The following is a 16,578-nucleotide window of genomic DNA, read 5'->3' on the forward strand; positions in this document are numbered from 1 at the left end:
GTTTAAATTACACATTGCAACTAACACTTTATAGACTGCTAATTCCCTCCTTAGAAGAACTTATATTTCTGTAATTAAAAGTAAACTTAAATTATATCTCTATCAAAAAGAAAGAAAAATAATCTTTTTGGTGGTTTATACATTTGAAAATTATAATGAACTTCTTTGCTTTGAAAATAATATATTGTCACTACAGAGTATATTTTCAATTTATGTCTTTTTTTCCTCTGTGAATTTAACATACTTTAAATAATTTGGGCTTTGCCTGATTCCCCCAGAATTGTAGAGTATGACTGATAACTGCCTTTAGAATTCCTAATAGCTAAATTACAATTATTATGCAAAGTCCTACAATAGACAGTTATATGGATTGTTAAATGACTTTGCCTTTTTTGCAAACTATAATCATTTTCCTTTATTAGCTGAAGGATTTCATAATTTAAGGAAGATGAGAAACCTATAAGTCACGCTTTCAAATAAGGAACATGGATATTGCAAACATTAAATTCCCCCATAAAAATGTTAAGGCATCATTAAACTAGGTTCGGATTAATACAATTCAGTCAACTCTAGATAGATATCTCCCATAATAAGCTGAAACAATACCTAGTGATCTAAGATGTAAAATATTTTACTACAGCCAATTTATAAACCTATAAAACATACAGGTATCATTCAACCTCTTTATTAATAGTGCATGCCTTGTATTAAATCAAAAGCATTTCAGAAGCCCCTCCTCTTTGGCATTCCCTTCCTCAGCTGTTTCCCCTCATTATGTGTTATCTCAGTGAAGCTCATCCAAAGTGAATGACAGCATCTTTTTTACTAGAAGCAGCATAGGCAATTCCCAGCCTAGTGATACAGCTTAACTATCTCTGAGATTTATAGACACACTTGCTATCCTCAACCTACAACATTCTATGGCCTAATGTTGATGTATTTGTTTATCTGTAAGTAGATGTGGTTTTTATCACTTTGGAAAACTGCAATTTATTATTTTTAGGTTTCCAAGTTGCTTTACATGTGAATTATATTCACAAGAAGACTGATGTTGGGACAACTTTATGTTGTAGGCAAATTTGAATCTGTTCAGACGAATCATTTTTTTCACCCTGTTTTTGCCTAATAAGAAAGACAAGCATTTCATATTGGCTGAGTTACTGAAAGTTTTAATGAGTTATTTGTTCTGGTTATCCATTGCTACATATCAACCCCAAAACATAATGGTTTAACAACCCCTAAACAACAATGTTTATTATGCTCACAAATCTGCAAGTGGGGCAAGATTCTGTTGGGTTACTTCATCTCTGCTCCACTTGGCATGAGCTCGGATAGTTCAAGGTTAGAGACTGGAGTCACCGAAAAATTCACTCATGCATTTGGTGGTTGTATGATCACTAACCCCATGTGGTATCTCAGGCCTGGTGCCTTCAGGGCAGCCAGATTCATACACTTTAACTCATGGCTCCCAAAGTAGAGCTCCAGGAAGGAATGAATGGGAGCTCCATCTCTTTCACTAACCTGATCTCATAAGTCCTACCAATTATTTCTACCTCATTCCATTTGTTAAAAGAGAGTCAACAAAAATGATCCATAAGCAAGGGGAGGAAAATTAAACTCAACCTTTGATAGAAGTATCAAAGTGTGTGTGAACATGTTTTTAAACTGTCACATCATACAAAAGGAAATTAACCCACTACTTTTAAATAACGATAACTGAAATATCAACAGTTCATTTCTAAAGTTGTCTCACAGACACTACTTTTAAAACATAAACTCTGTTTTTAATGTAAAACAATGGTGTTTTCCAGCTTTAATGAGGTATAACTGACAAATAAAATTGTAATATATTTAAAGTGCACAACATAATGTTTTGATATATGTATACACTATGAAATGATTACTACAATCAAGGTAATTAACACATCTATCACCTCACATAGTAACTAACACACACACACACACACACACACACACACACACACACACATATATATATTGAGAGAGATAAGTTTTTTTTTGGTTTTTTTTTTCGGTGAGAATGCTTGTTCTTATTACTATGTTCCATAGACTCCTTGTTAATAAGATGTGTTCTCTCAGGCCATCTTGCTAAAAAATCAAAATATAATAAAATTTTAATATATATATATATATATACACACACACACACACACACACACACATAAGTATAAGCCATACCTTTAACAGATAAATTTTGAACTCTGAATCGTCACAGATACAGATGTATGGATTAAGTAAGCTATGAAAGAATTTTCATAACATGTTTTACAGTAGAGTTCTTACACATAACATAAATAAAAATGGTGTTTTTAAAGCAAAATCAGCCCAAAAGAATCTTTCTATAACTGGGAAAATAATTTTAAAGAATGAAGACAAAATCTCAAAACTAAGATTATCCAGGAAAATAATAATAACAAAACGAAACAAAAAACATATGAAAATATAAATGCTTACATTGATATATACACATCTAAATATGTAGAAAATACTAAGATTGTAAAATATTAACAAAATCCCTATAGTCAGCCAAAAAAAAGTATCATTGATTTTACCACATTTCTCATTTACATAACAATCTGATCTGAATGTTCCTAGTAGACAACAAGCTTTCCTCACTTAAGTTTGATGTATTAGTGTCAAAAGAGGATTGTGCCTCATTACAGTCCTACACAGAGATAACCATGAAGTTCATTAGTGAAAGGATATTATCGCATTTACCAGAGCTTCAACAACTACACTTTGTTGTCTGACTTGTATGGCAAGAAATGTATCACGTAATGTAGATTTCTAGGCAATGATCAGTGATTTTGCCTGTTGGTCAGAAGTATCTGTAAGAGGTTAAGCCTGGAAGCACAGTGACAAGAAGAACTGGGGAAAAAACATGTGAATAGATCTTTCAGAGAGGGCATGACATAGCAGATCTTTGTGTATCAAGTTAATGCCCATCAGACAGCATCTGCCAATGAGAAGTCATTTTACAAACGGATGGACAGCATGACCTGCTCTGCAGATAAACTGCCTCTTTTCTCGACCATCTTTTTGTTTATGTAATGGACCCAGGATAACAGTGGCCTTGGCATCAGGGATGGAAGCAATGCATAAGCCCACAATTTGGACTTTGCCTTATTGAACTTTGAGCTGATTGAACATGTCACTTCTAAGTTCCAACCAGTCAGTATCAGAAATGGAGACTGTACCCTGGACATGGCATCATTTCTTTGAGGGCTGAGGAGGTGAGTAACAGGCAACAGTTTGAATGCTGGCATCCAAATTCTGCTGTTCCAGGATTCTATCATCGGCACTGCTATTGAGGAGCACCATTTGATGGCAGCAGAACTACTGTCAACCCCGACCTATAGGGCACAGTTACTATTAAGCTCCTCAAAGTTGAAGGTGGCCCCCTCACCAGTACATTCCTCACTTCCTTAGCAAAGGAGGTTCCTGCAAATTGTCCCAGAAATAGTCAGATGGTGGGTTCTTAGGTCCAACCTACCATATCAATTCTAACTTGCCAATCTTTACAAACATGCTGAATGATTTTGTGTACCACCACACAAAGTTCTGTTAGTTCCACTACTTTTACTCAAATGTATCATCGAGGTTAGACTTCTAAGGAACAGTAAAGCTACGGAAAAGAAAACAGTAAAGCTCTAGGTGTCACTCCTAAAACGTTGAATCATGACTCATGGTGCATAGCACCATGTCAATGAATTCTCTCGTATCCAGCCTAATATTCTGTGTCACCCTTTCCCCACTCTACTCTATCCCTCTCTACTCAAGATCTTCCAAGGTGGTCCGCAGGTTTTTGCCAATACATGTTAACTAAGTGTGTGGAAGCATTGCTTGTACCTTGGTTGAACTAACCTTAATTATCAGCAATTTGGTTGAAGTTAGGTCTAGGACTGCAACTTGAAATGCAGCAGGTGGCAAGCTCAGCAAAGGCATCAGCAGTGGTACTAAAGTCCACGAGGTAAACAGTTAACTTCTGAAGGAAATTCAAAGGAATCGAGATGGCCCAAAATTTTGTATCTAATGCAACAATTCTTTCAGGGCACTGAGGCCATCAAGGTTATATATTTACCACCAAGTTTTTAATTTTTCTTTCCCTATGATGTATGGATTTCAAAATAAACTATAAAAGACTAATCTTTTGATCCAAAAAGGATGTTAGCTATATAAGTTAATTTCTCTGTTATAATTGCCTTTGTTTGCAGAACATAAAAAGACAGGCAGACTTTCTCATCATCAGACCAACTACAAACTATGTACTTACGGGCAAGTAACTTAACTTCTTAAGGCCTAAGTAAAATTTGTGTATTATGAAGTAACTCACTGGATTATTATAAAGACACTTTAAAATTAAATCCACGCTTTTCTATTAAACAGATTGTGAACTTTCACAAGCAGATAAATTAAGCCCCATAATATAATAAATATAGTAATATATGTTTCACCCCAAAAAATATATAAAATAAAGGTAAACTGAGGCCACTGGTAGTTTAATAAAATTATATAAGCAAAGTTTATTTGGCAAAGCAAACTGTATGGTAATTCACCAATAGGTTATACTGAGTTCTATTTTGTATAATAAAGAAAAGGTTACGTGTGAAGCACAGTGTACAAAATACAAAAAACCAAAAAGCAAACTATATATTTGAAAACACTTCTGTGGTTTGTGTTCAAACATTTCATCTCTCTAACAGAATTATTTTTTTAATGCAAACAAAAGGGAAAGGATCACATATCTGTTAAACCGATTTCCTTCTCTTTCCAAATACATTATTGATTAATTTGGCCATTGATTTTGATCCACTGGATCTTCTCTTTTCTTTGAGTTTGAAGTTTGTTAGGATGTCCTTGATAATTCTGATAAACATCATTTCTACCTCTAGAGAGTGCTCTGCTGCAGACAGTTCACAGAATTGGCATCGGTTATCCAATGCCAATTTTTGCCCTTCTTCCCAGCCAACCTCTCGCACGTGACAGAGATCTTGCTTGTTACCAACCAAAAACACTGCTGATTCCAGAGCTCTGAAATATAGATACACAATTATTTGGCAAGATTGTTTTAACACTTTGTTTTTAAAGTAGAATTTATATCAAAAAGAATGATGGACCAAAACAAAAAAAAATACTGCCTGCATTTGTGCATGAGTTATGGTCATGCATGTGTGTTTATGATACATATGACCATTTGTATGCAAAAATTATTTGACTAACTTTTTACTAAAGAGTAACTGTAATTGAATAGTTTGGATATAATATTCCTAAGGAAAATTAATATCTATCATAACATACTTTAGAGAAAATTTCACAATCTCATCACCTTTTAGAATATGTTTTGAAGAAATATGAAGACTTCCGGTCAAGATGGCAGAGGAGGTAAATGCTGTGCTTGCCCCCTCTCATGACAACATCAAAATTACAACTAAACTACAGAACATCCATCATTGAGAACCATCTGAGGACTAGCTTAACAGAAGTTGTGTAAGAAAGGATATACAGAAGAAGCTAACATCAAGATGGGTAGGAGAGGCAGAGATGGGAATGGCCTATTCTCACGTGTGGCAGTTAAAAATTGGGAGGGATATCTCAGCTAAAGAGATACCACCTGAGGAGCAAGGGTCCCAGCCCCACTCCAGGCTCCCTAGCCAAGTGTTCCAGTATCAGAAAGAGAAGTCCCAAAACTTCTGGCTATAGAAACCAGCAAGAATGTGGCTGAGTGAGACAGAGGGATGCTGGAGTCCCAGGTGTTCCTCTTAAAGGGACCACACAGGGACTTACTTACTGACAGACTCACCCAAACAGAACAGCAAAAAGTGAAAAGAATTTTTAAAAATGAGGACAGTTTATGGAGTCTCTGAGACAACATCAAGAACACCAACTTTGCATCATAAGGGGTACCAGAAGGAGAAGAAAGAGAGCAAGAAATTGAAAACATATTTGAAGAAATAATGACTGAAAACTAACCTAACCTGGTGAAGGAAATAGAAGTACAAGCCCAGAACGCACAGAGAGTCCCAAATAAGATGAACCCAAATAGGCCCACACTAAGACACATTATAATTGAAATACCAAAGGTCAAAGACAAAGAGAGAATCTGAAAAGCAGCAAGAGTAAAGAAGTTAGTTACCTACAAGGGAACCCCCATAAGACTGTCAGTTAACTTCTCAACAGAAACTTTGCAGGCCAGAGGGGATTGGCAGGAAATATTCAAAGTGATGAAAAGCAAGGACCTACAACCAAGATTTCTCTACCCAGCAGTTACCATTTAGAATCAAAGGACAAATAAGGAGCTTCCCAGACAAGAAATAGCTAAAGGAGTTCATCACCACAAAATCAGTTTTAAAAGAAATGTTAAAGGGATTTCTTGGAGGAGGAGGAAGAGGAGAAAAAGGAGAAGGAGAAAGCGAAGAAGAAGGAAAAGGAAAAGAAGGAGGAGAAGAAGAATAAATGAATAAAAATATGGCAATAACTACATATCTATCAACAACTACTTTCAATGTAAATAGACTAAATGTTCCCAATCAAAACAGTGTGGCATAAACAGTGTGGCTGAATGGATAAGAAAACAAGACCCTTACATATGTTGTATACAAGACTCACCTCAGATCTAAAGAGAGATACAGACTGAAAGTAAAGAGATGGAAAAAGTTATTTCATGAAAATGGAAACAGGAAACAAAATCTGGAGTAACAAAACTTATAATAGACAAAATAGACTTTAAAACAAAGGCTATAACAAGAGACAAAGAGGGATCCAGTAATCACATATCTGGATATTTAGTTGAAGAAGCCCAAAACACTACTTCAAAGGGACATGTACAACCATATGTTCTTTGCAGCATTATTTACAATAGCCACGACATGGAGGCAACCTAGGTGTGCATAAAAGGATGAATGGGTAAAGAAGTGGTGGTACAAATGAGGTGTGATCAAAGAATACAATGAATATTTAAATTAAAAAAATGTATTACAGAAAAAGACAAATTCCCATTAATCCCCCTCAAAATATGCCCCCACACTTCAAACACACTTATCCCATCATTCTTGCCATTTTCTGAAGCAGTTCTGGAAGTCCTCTTTCATGAGTGTCTTTAGTTGCACTGTTGTAGCGCCTTGATGTCCCGAATCAATTCAACACATTTACCTTTCATGGTCATTTGACTTTGGGGAAGAGCCAGAAATTCACGGTTCCAGATCCCATGAATAAGGTGGATGAGGACACACTGTAATGTTTTTATTTGACAGAAATTGCTGTACCAGAAGCGATGTGTAATATGGAGGCTTTCTGTTGTGATATAAAAAAAAAAAACACAGTGAATGCTGTTGCCAAGTGCCCTCCAACAGAAAGGCAGGGACTTTCAAACTGGGAAGAGGCATGTCACTAGACAGTATGTGACAACTTGTTTCAACTTGTTTGGTGCAGTCAGTCAGGTGTGAGCTACGGTTGAGAGAATGTGTGTTTTAAAGTGTGCCATAAATCATCCACCATTATGACAATGCTCTGTGTCACACATCACTTCTGGTATATAGCAATTTCTGTTAAATAAAAACTTTACGGTGTGTCCTAATCCACCTTATTCACCGGATCCGGCATCATGCAACTTCAGTCTTTTCCCCAAAGTCAAAATGATTCAGGATATCGAGGCAGCCATGACAGTGTAACTAAAGACACTCATGAAAGAAGACTTCCAGCACTGCTTCAGAAAGTGTCAAGAGGGATGGGATAAGAGCATTCAAAGTGAAGGGGAGTATTTTGTTGGGGACTAGTGACAATGTGTCTTTTACTGAAATTTTTTTTTAATTTAAACATTCACTGTATGTTTTTTATCATAGTTCATTTATACAATGGAATATTACTCAGTCATAAAAAGAATAAAATCTTGACATTTACAACAACATGGATGAACCTAGAGGGTTCATAGAGGGTTTTGTGCTGAGTGGAGTAAATCAGACAGAGTAAGACAAATACTATACGATTTCACTTATATGGGAATCTAAAGAACAAAAAAAACAAAACAAAACAAACTCATGGATACAGAGAACATTTTAATGGTTGCCAGACAGGAGGGATGGATGGAAAAGGAAAAGGGATTAAGAAGTACAAATTGGTAGTTACAAAATAGTCATGGGGATGTTAAAGTATAACATAAGAAATATAGTCAGTAATATTTTAATAACTATGTATGCTGTCAATGAGTACTAGATTTATCAGTGTGATCACTTTGAAGTTATATAAACATCTAATTATTATGTTGTACAATTGAAACTAATATTGTGTATAACTGCAATTGAAAAATTAAAAACATTATTTAAAAAAGAAATATGTTTCTTTGATAAGGTAATGCTTCCACAAATATCAATGTATTTTCATAGGTTACAAAAATATATTCCTAAAACAGTTTCATTAGAAGAATATAGCAAGACCATTAGTCCTTAAGTGGCATGAAACTCTGCGAAGGTATCTGCTAGGGGGAAGAAATGGGTAAATGCTGTCTCCAAATCTATCTTAAGAGATACTGCGCTCAGATTCCACTAAAAAGGTGGTTTTATTCACATGACACAGTGAGCCATGAGGGAAAGAGCACTGTATGCTTTGGATTTTGAATGTAGTAATAATATTTTTTTCTATATAGTCCTGAAAATTATTGTAAAAGAATTGACAGGAGACAATGAATTATTTTGAAGGGTGAGTCACAAATATCAGATGTTATTTTAATAAAACAGTGCCATATTATGCTTTTCTAGTCTATCTACAGATTGAAGACTGAAAATACTCTGAAAATTATTTATTCAGTACGTTAAGAAGATTACCTGAAAAATATCAAATGTATTTTTTTATTTTTATATGTTTTATTTTTATATGAGTGATTCTTTTGATCAGGAGGAATATTAAAGGTATGTTATTATTGTTCCTTACCTAAGTTATGGTGCTTGAATATAAGGTATTTAATGCTTGAAACAATGGAATCTTAAAAAGTCAGTACTACATAGGAAATCAGCACCATGCGGTACAGTAGTAAAATCATCCTTTTTTCCTACCACGTTCCTGTCAGTTTTATAATCAGAAAAATGAGATCTTAGAGATTAAAGGGTTTATCTAAGGTCAATTAGATATAAACAAGAATGTATGTCAACTAACTCCAGGGAAATACTCTTTATCAATTATTACCTGATGGTTTCTTGATAGTGGGCATTTAAACTAGATATAAAAAGCACCGATACAAATTTTCAGTGATAATATTATGCTTTTTTGCTTCCCACTTTAGAATGTTATTTTAGACTCTACGGGAAAATTTGGTTCAGAGCATACAAAATCTCTTACATCAGTATTTTGAACAAAACATAAATATTTCAAATTCAAAAGTCTCTAAAACAAGAAAAAGGAAAATTAAAATGGGAGATTTGTGTTTAAACTTATATCTACTAATGCAAGAATGGTTTAAGGCTATGTCTTTCTTCATAGTTACTTGTGTCAAGACAACAATAAGGAATTGTTGATCAGCTCTTTATTTTAGGAAGTGAAATGGAGAAAAATGTATTCTCATATTTAGAATTTGTAATGGTTTTATTATTCAGTCTATTTTGCTGTGATAGATTGAATAACCAAATGACTAGGAACTGGATGTCAAAGGTAATAAATCTGGATTTATTTAGTATCCTTGACATTTTTGTGGGAATGAAAAGGAAAGGTTGAAAAGTGCACTATCTTGTGTAGTGAGGACCATTATTTTGCAAGTGAGTGTCATGTTAACAATAGAAGCTGTCTTGTAAAATAGCCATTTACTCAGGGCAAGTAACTGTTTATGTCAGCCAGGATATAAAGTATTCGCATCTTAGTCCTTTTACTACACGTGTAACTCCTGGGGAATGGAAGGTGAATTGTTCAGGGCTGTTAAATTTTGTAATTGGAAGGCTGTATTAAACTTTTCCTAATGATGCTTACAGCTAGCTGTACGATGATTTACTAAAAAGAAAGGGGAGAGGAATGAAAAATACCTTACCTTTTACAATGACTAGTTTGTGACTCCCGGATTCTGTAGATCAGTGCTTTTGCAAAAGCAAACGAAGACCTGTCACTGATGTCATACACAATAACAAACCCATCTGCCCAGTGCAGCTCACTTGTGAGGGAAAATTTTGCTTTCTGTGGCTGAAAAGAAACCAAATACATTGAAAGTGGTGAAATCTGACACTTGTATTTTACACTTTAGAGAGTTAATTAATAAAGACCCATTTCACTTGCAAGATAATTCAATAAGCCAAATACTATTGTCTAAAATGTAGTTTCCTTGTTTCTTTCTTATTACCCACTTTATTTAATTAAAAGTGATTAAATTCTAAAATATAAATAATTATAATAAAGTTATACCTATCTCACTTCATAACTTTTCTCTAATAAAATAACTCCATTTTTTTTGAAAATTTGATAAGCTATAATAATTGATATCCATATATTTGTGGATTAATATCTACATATTTATTTTGATATGAGATATTTTCTATCTATATTAGTAAATGGAATATCTATTGATTTTTGGTACTAGATTTAAAGCAGTCAAAATAATATTGATAAGGTTTAGCTGAAAATATTTAAGAGATATTTTCCATACCTAAAAGCATCCGTCGCATGGAGTTGTTTTGAAATCTTGAACAGCTGACCTTTACCGCTGTTATTTATATAACACTATTTTAACTTTCTCTATGGACAAAGGGGTTTGAACTCAAAACCTGTCTTACTTATGCTTTGTTGAGAGTGGTTAGCTAGAAATGAAACAGTGAAAATATAAACTGAATGATAAGCCATTCAACCATTAACTTCCTACAGCTATACTATGATCTGACAGAAATAGATTATGAATGCAGCCTAATATTGCTATTATCAAGATATTTGTAATATGACAATTTTTTGTCATAGCTTTACAGAGAAGCTAGGTAATGTAATTTATAACATTAAAAATAAACTCTTAAAATTCTAATACCTAAAATGGAGAAGAAACTTAGGTTTTAAGACTGGCAACTTTATACTGATCCTTATCCAATCTTCTGCAAATCATGACTAGAAAAATAAAAGTATTTTGTTTTACTTACTTGAGAACAAGGGTCGTATATCTCTAGATTCAGTTGCTTCCCTTCCAAACACAAATGCTTATTATAGATAGATTCTGCAAAATATGCATGTATTCATTGTCAGTATTGAAACACGCCAGAATAAAATAATGGACTTACATTTAGATCACAGTCTTGCAAATTTAATCAGTCATATTTTAGTGGAGTAGTACAGTGGCTTTTATTTATTGCTAGTGGTCAAAAAACATGTACTTGTTATATTTGCTCATATATATTTATTGTAAGTGAAATTCACCACTATATCTATTCAGCTACATGCCTTTGTACTTATATATTTGTCTTCCATCCTATTACAATGGATGAATTATCCATGTTTCTATCTAAGGCCAATCTATGTACTATGAACTAGTTACCATTTCCTCTGACCCTAGCGAAAGACATGGCTAAACCAATTCTGTCTCTCTCTTCTGCATCATAATTTTTTCCTCTTTACTATATCATTACTAACAGTTGAATTGTTCCTAACTTAACAATCCTTTGGATCCCACAATCTATCCCAACTATTTTCCTATGTCTATCCTAGCATTTTGGAAAGTATCTATACCCTCCATGTACAATTTCTCTCCTCGCCTGCCTTCAAATTATTTCAATCAGGCTTTAACTCCAATTACTTAACTCAAATTGTTCTTATCAAGGTTATGGTTTTAGACCCAATGGTCATTTCTGTCTTGATCTTACTTGCCCTGTCGGTAGCATTAATGTAGTCGCTTATTCCTGCCGCCTGAAAATGTTTTCTTCAAATGACTTTCAAGGCAACACAGTTTCTCATTTCTTTATTCACTGTTGCTTCATATTAATCTTTTTTATTTGTCCCACCATATCTTCCCATACTCCAAACATGGCTCTAGTTTATGGATTTCTATCTATACTCAGTCCTTTGCTAATCTCACCCAGTCAAAGTTTTTATGTAGCAATTACTGCTGATGAACCCAGTATATATCTGTAGCCAAACCTCTTTGCTCAACTCCAGACGCAAACAACTATTGCAATTGGACATTTCCATTTAGATACCCGATAGACTCTCAACTTTAACGTGCTTAAAATTGAATCCCTGACCTCCCTGGTAAGACTGCATCTTCCACAATTTTCCATTTCATTAAATGACATATTCATAGCTCTAATTTCTCAGGTTAAATGCCTTAATGTCATCTTTGATTCTTTCTCTTACATCCTGTATTTATTCTATTAATAATTTTTTTTTTACTTTATCTTTAAAGTATATTTTGAATTTGTATGCCACTCATCACCTCCATTGCTAACACTCTGGTCCAAGCCATTATTGTTGTTTGCCTATATTATTACTAAATCTCCCAACTTATCTCTCTGCTTTATCCTTCCCCCTACTCCTTTCTTGTGCCTAGTCTATTTTCAACACAGTAGCAAAAGTGAACCTCATAGCCAAGTCATGTCACTTGTCTGATCAGATCACTCCAATCGTTCCTCGTCTCACTTGGATAAACCAAAGCCTTTAAAACGCCTGAGAATGGCCCTCATTATCTAGTCTCCTATTATTTCTATGACCTCAATAGACCTCTCCGGTAGCGCCTCTCAAATTCTCTCGACTTGAGCTACCCTATCCTCCATACTATTCCCCACGTTTTTCAGAAAGTTCTTGCTTCTGAACTTTGGTAATTGTTTCTTCTGCCTGGAATGTTATCCTCAGTTATCTTCATGGCTGAATTTTCACCACCTTGATATGTGTGTGTGTGTGTGTGTGTGTGTGTGTGTGTGTGTGTGTGTTTGTGTGTTTCCAAATATCTTCTTCTCAGCAAAGTCTACCATATTTCTTAAATTATCACATACTATTAATATATTAGTGCCACTCCCCTGTGCTTACTTTTTCTTCATATCATTTATCATATGACATAATTTATATTTAATGTTTTTAATTGACTAATCCTTCTATCCAGAAAGTAAATCTTATGAGTGCTTAGATATTTGTCTTTTTTGTTCACTGCTACAACTTCTCTACCTAGAAGTGTACCTGGGACATAGTAGATGCTCAATAAATAGTCATTGAATGAATGAAGGACTTTATTTCTGTAACTGTTCCTCCAGTGTTTTAATCAAAGACCCACTTCTCTCCAAAATGTCATACTGGCACAAAATTATGACCCATTATGGCAAATACTCTGTAACTCATAGTAGAAAGATGCAGCAGAAATTTGTGGAACCAACTTCAAGGGTTTAGGAATACATGTTTAAATACTTCTAGGTTACATTTAATAGAATTTGTTATAGTTTTATTACATTTTAAAATACGTTTTCAGACAAGTCCTTCCAAACTTCATAGTTTACTACTGTGAGCCATGACATTTCCTTCTAGACATTTTCAAATGTCCACTCTCAAAACTCAAAAGCTGCCAACAAGGGTCACAAATTCTTAACTCTTTAGAATTTTATTATTTCCCCTCCTATTCTTCATTTACAAGATAAAGTCATTTTTTGCCAGTTTGTTGTCCTCATGCCCTGATGACCTTTTGCACATTTGGTTATCTTTTCAAAATGCCTCTAGGTCTCATAATAGAGATGTAACAATTTAATAGAGATGAAACAACTAGAATCGTGTACACTTCATTTGTTTATATAACTATATCCTATAAAAGATTAAAGTGATGGGTTTTGTTGTTGTTCTTCGTGTATTGTTTTATTTATTTTTGTTTTGTTTTGTAGTTCTGAAACATTTTCTCCTGTCTGACTCCTAGCGTGTGTGTCATATTGACCTTTTTGACAGAGGTGGTTGACCTGAGAAATGAAGCAACAAGAATTTCTCTTTCTATATATTTTTCTTTCTATAGTCAGTTTTCAAACACTTGCCCTAAAACGTTCACAATGTTATATAGACTGAATTATATTGGAAAGATGTATGAAACTACACAATGCAATACTTTAAAGTTATTTTCTGAAATACTCTAATAATTCTACCTCATAAATGAATGTGAAATGTTTTTGGTTTTGTTTATTTCTCATGGAAAAAAAACACACTTGCACTCATAATTTCCTCTGACTATAAATAAGTATTATGAAACAAAATAATTATTTCCCTTTCTTCAAATTTTCATATTTCTTATAAATCTGTCATTCTTATTTAAAAAAAGAAATCTTACCCCCATGCCTTCAATCAGGTAAGATATTAGTACTATTATATGGATTAATTACTGAGCCAAAAATATACTCAATTCCTCTGGAAAATTTTTCCATTTTTATTAATCCTCCACTGTAGTATTTCATAGATGTCATGCTAATTCTGATCAAAATAACAGAAATTTATAGTAGAGTTAGTGAAATGATCCTAATATTACATCAGGGTGTGCTGGCATCTGTTTTAGAATTTATCTGAAATTTACATAAGCAACCTAGATAGTTATGGTATGATCTTTACTCAAGACATAATTTTGCTGTTATTTTCACCTAATTTTGCAATAAAAACAAGCTTTATTCTGTACTTGCTTATACTTTTATAATTAATTTGTCTTTATCTTTCAACAGATGTTGATTTTAAGTTTGTTTCATAGCTTACAAAAATATTCATACTTACATGCTCTATTATATTTTGGGGGTGGGGAAGATCCCAGTTTTAACGTTTTTCGAGTTTTAGACTGAAAAAAAGTGGCTTTCTAATCCATCTCAATTAACATCAAATTGGATGAATTTTATCATAAAAGAACATTCAATTCAAGTACTTATTTTGACATTTCTAACCAGAATCTGTAAGTTGCTTAAAAGTGTGATAATGGAAGATTATATTAAAATTATTTTCTGATCTTAATTGTGATTTAATTATGATCTGAAATTTTAAGGTGAAAAAAGTCTATAGTGACTTACCAAAATTAGAAGCATATTCTCCAATGAATCGTTTGGTAAGAAACCTAACTGTAAGGGCTGCAAAACAAACAACCTGGATTTAGGGTCCTTTCTGTTTTAAGATACAGGTAATTTCGTTAAGTATACAAGGCTTTGTCTTTCAACTCAAAAGTTACCATGCATTAAGGAAGATCTTAAAGCTTTAGTAAATTCTGTTCTAAATAACAGTCGGCAAGATTTCTACTGTACAACGATAAAAGTTAGGAGGCTAGAAAGAAAGTGATCTTAGAATGCTACCCACTCAAATCACTATGTAATTAATTCACGAATGCAAACACATAAGGTCACTGACCTTTGTAACAGAAACACATTTCTCATTAAATTTGAGATGCAAGAACTCAAATTATTTATTTTATTTATCAAATTAAATGTGGTTCCAAGGTGTTACATACTAATAGTGGCAAGAACAATATCAAGCAATTGCCATTCCTTAAAGATGTAGGACTTCAAAATACAGGAAATAGAGAAAAGACCTCTAGTGTCTATCTTTCTGCAGTTCTTGGGTCTGGCCAGTTATGATTCATTCGGGTCTGGGGACATTAGGCTTTAATGGTGACATTCTCATCACCATCACAGTGTGACCAAAAAAACAAAACAAAACAACAACACGGCTTCTAAAGTCAGGACACCTGTTGTTCAGTTCCCAGGCATCTACAAAGCTATGCTCCTTCAAAGTTTGTTTGTTTGTTTAACTTCAGTAATGTGGCGTTTAAAAAATAACCACACGTCTCCATTCATCTCTCTCTACTCTTAGTTTCAGGGTAGAAGAATACTTTCAAAGCCATTGTTAGGCCACTGGTGGGCATGGGGACAGGTGTGCTGGAGTGAGAAGTAGGTAGGATAGTGATGGAGGATTTCCTGTTATTCTTACGAATTTGAAACATCAGTAGAACAGGATACAAATTACTATTTCAGTTATCTTCCTTAAGCTGTCTATAAATTCTACAAATATACAGTTAATTGCATTATTTGGTTATAAAATATAAAGTGCTAGTAAAAAATAATATACCTAGTTATACCATATTGTATATAACTATACACCGGCCATAGAAAACATCATCACTCACCAGATTTGCCTGTTCCTTCACCACCCAAGACAGCAAGCTTTATATCATTCATCTTGCTTTTCTGCTCCTTGGTAAGTCCTGTCTTCTGGAGCAGTACTGACTTGAGCCAAGCATGTGTTTTTTTAATTCTTTTAAAAAAGTAATCCTACTCTCAGTTCTCTAAGGTCAACTCCGCCTCATACTCTTACCATCCAATAATGACTTTAAAAAATGTTTTCCTAGAGTAGTTTTGAACATATGCCATTAAAAAAAAATACGAAAAAAACAAACAAACATTGGAGCTACTATTTAGGCACAAAGGCTTAGTGAGCCAATAGTTAAGACTTTAAGAGAAGCTTAGCTCTCAATCCTCTGTGTACTTAGAATCTACCTTCTCCTAGTGCTTAGAAAACTGATCACCTTTCATTAGGAGTTTTTAGAGAACGAGTAACATTCCTGTAAATTTATTTTGATTGGATTAGTTTTACTTTTTCATTAATGCCTGAGCCTGTATC

The 16,578-nt window shown here is 33.9% G+C and overlaps 1 protein-coding gene across 1 annotated transcript; it reads right to left on the reverse strand.

Moving 5' to 3' along the window:
* Nucleotides 1–4,601: 4,601 nt before the first annotated feature.
* RERGL (RERG like) lies at nt 4,602–16,201 on the reverse strand. The gene is made up of 5 exons (XM_033118039.1): nt 16,085–16,201; nt 14,979–15,035; nt 11,115–11,188; nt 10,028–10,176; nt 4,602–5,052 (listed from the first exon to the last, which is right to left on the reverse strand). Exons 1-5 carry the CDS (start codon nt 16,134–16,136, stop codon nt 4,770–4,772), a joined length of 615 nt encoding a protein of 204 aa, XP_032973930.1. The 5' UTR covers nt 16,137–16,201; the 3' UTR covers nt 4,602–4,769.
* Nucleotides 16,202–16,578: the final 377 nt, after the last annotated feature.

This window comes from Rhinolophus ferrumequinum, chromosome 10 (assembly GCF_004115265.2).
Source record: "Rhinolophus ferrumequinum isolate MPI-CBG mRhiFer1 chromosome 10, mRhiFer1_v1.p, whole genome shotgun sequence".
NCBI lineage: Eukaryota > Metazoa > Chordata > Mammalia > Chiroptera > Rhinolophidae > Rhinolophus > Rhinolophus ferrumequinum.

Coding starts and splice junctions, on each gene's coding strand:
- RERGL (XM_033118039.1), bottom strand. CDS start 16,136: ATGAATGATATAAAGCTTGCTGTCTTGGGTGGTGAAGGAACAGGCAAA. Junction 11,189..14,978: donor AGAATATGCTTCTAATTTTG/GTAAGTCACTAT, acceptor CATATTTTGCAG/AATCTATCTATAATAAGCAT. Junction 10,177..11,114: donor TATACGACCCTTGTTCTCAA/GTAAGTAAAACA, acceptor GTTTCTTTTCAG/CCACAGAAAGCAAAATTTTC.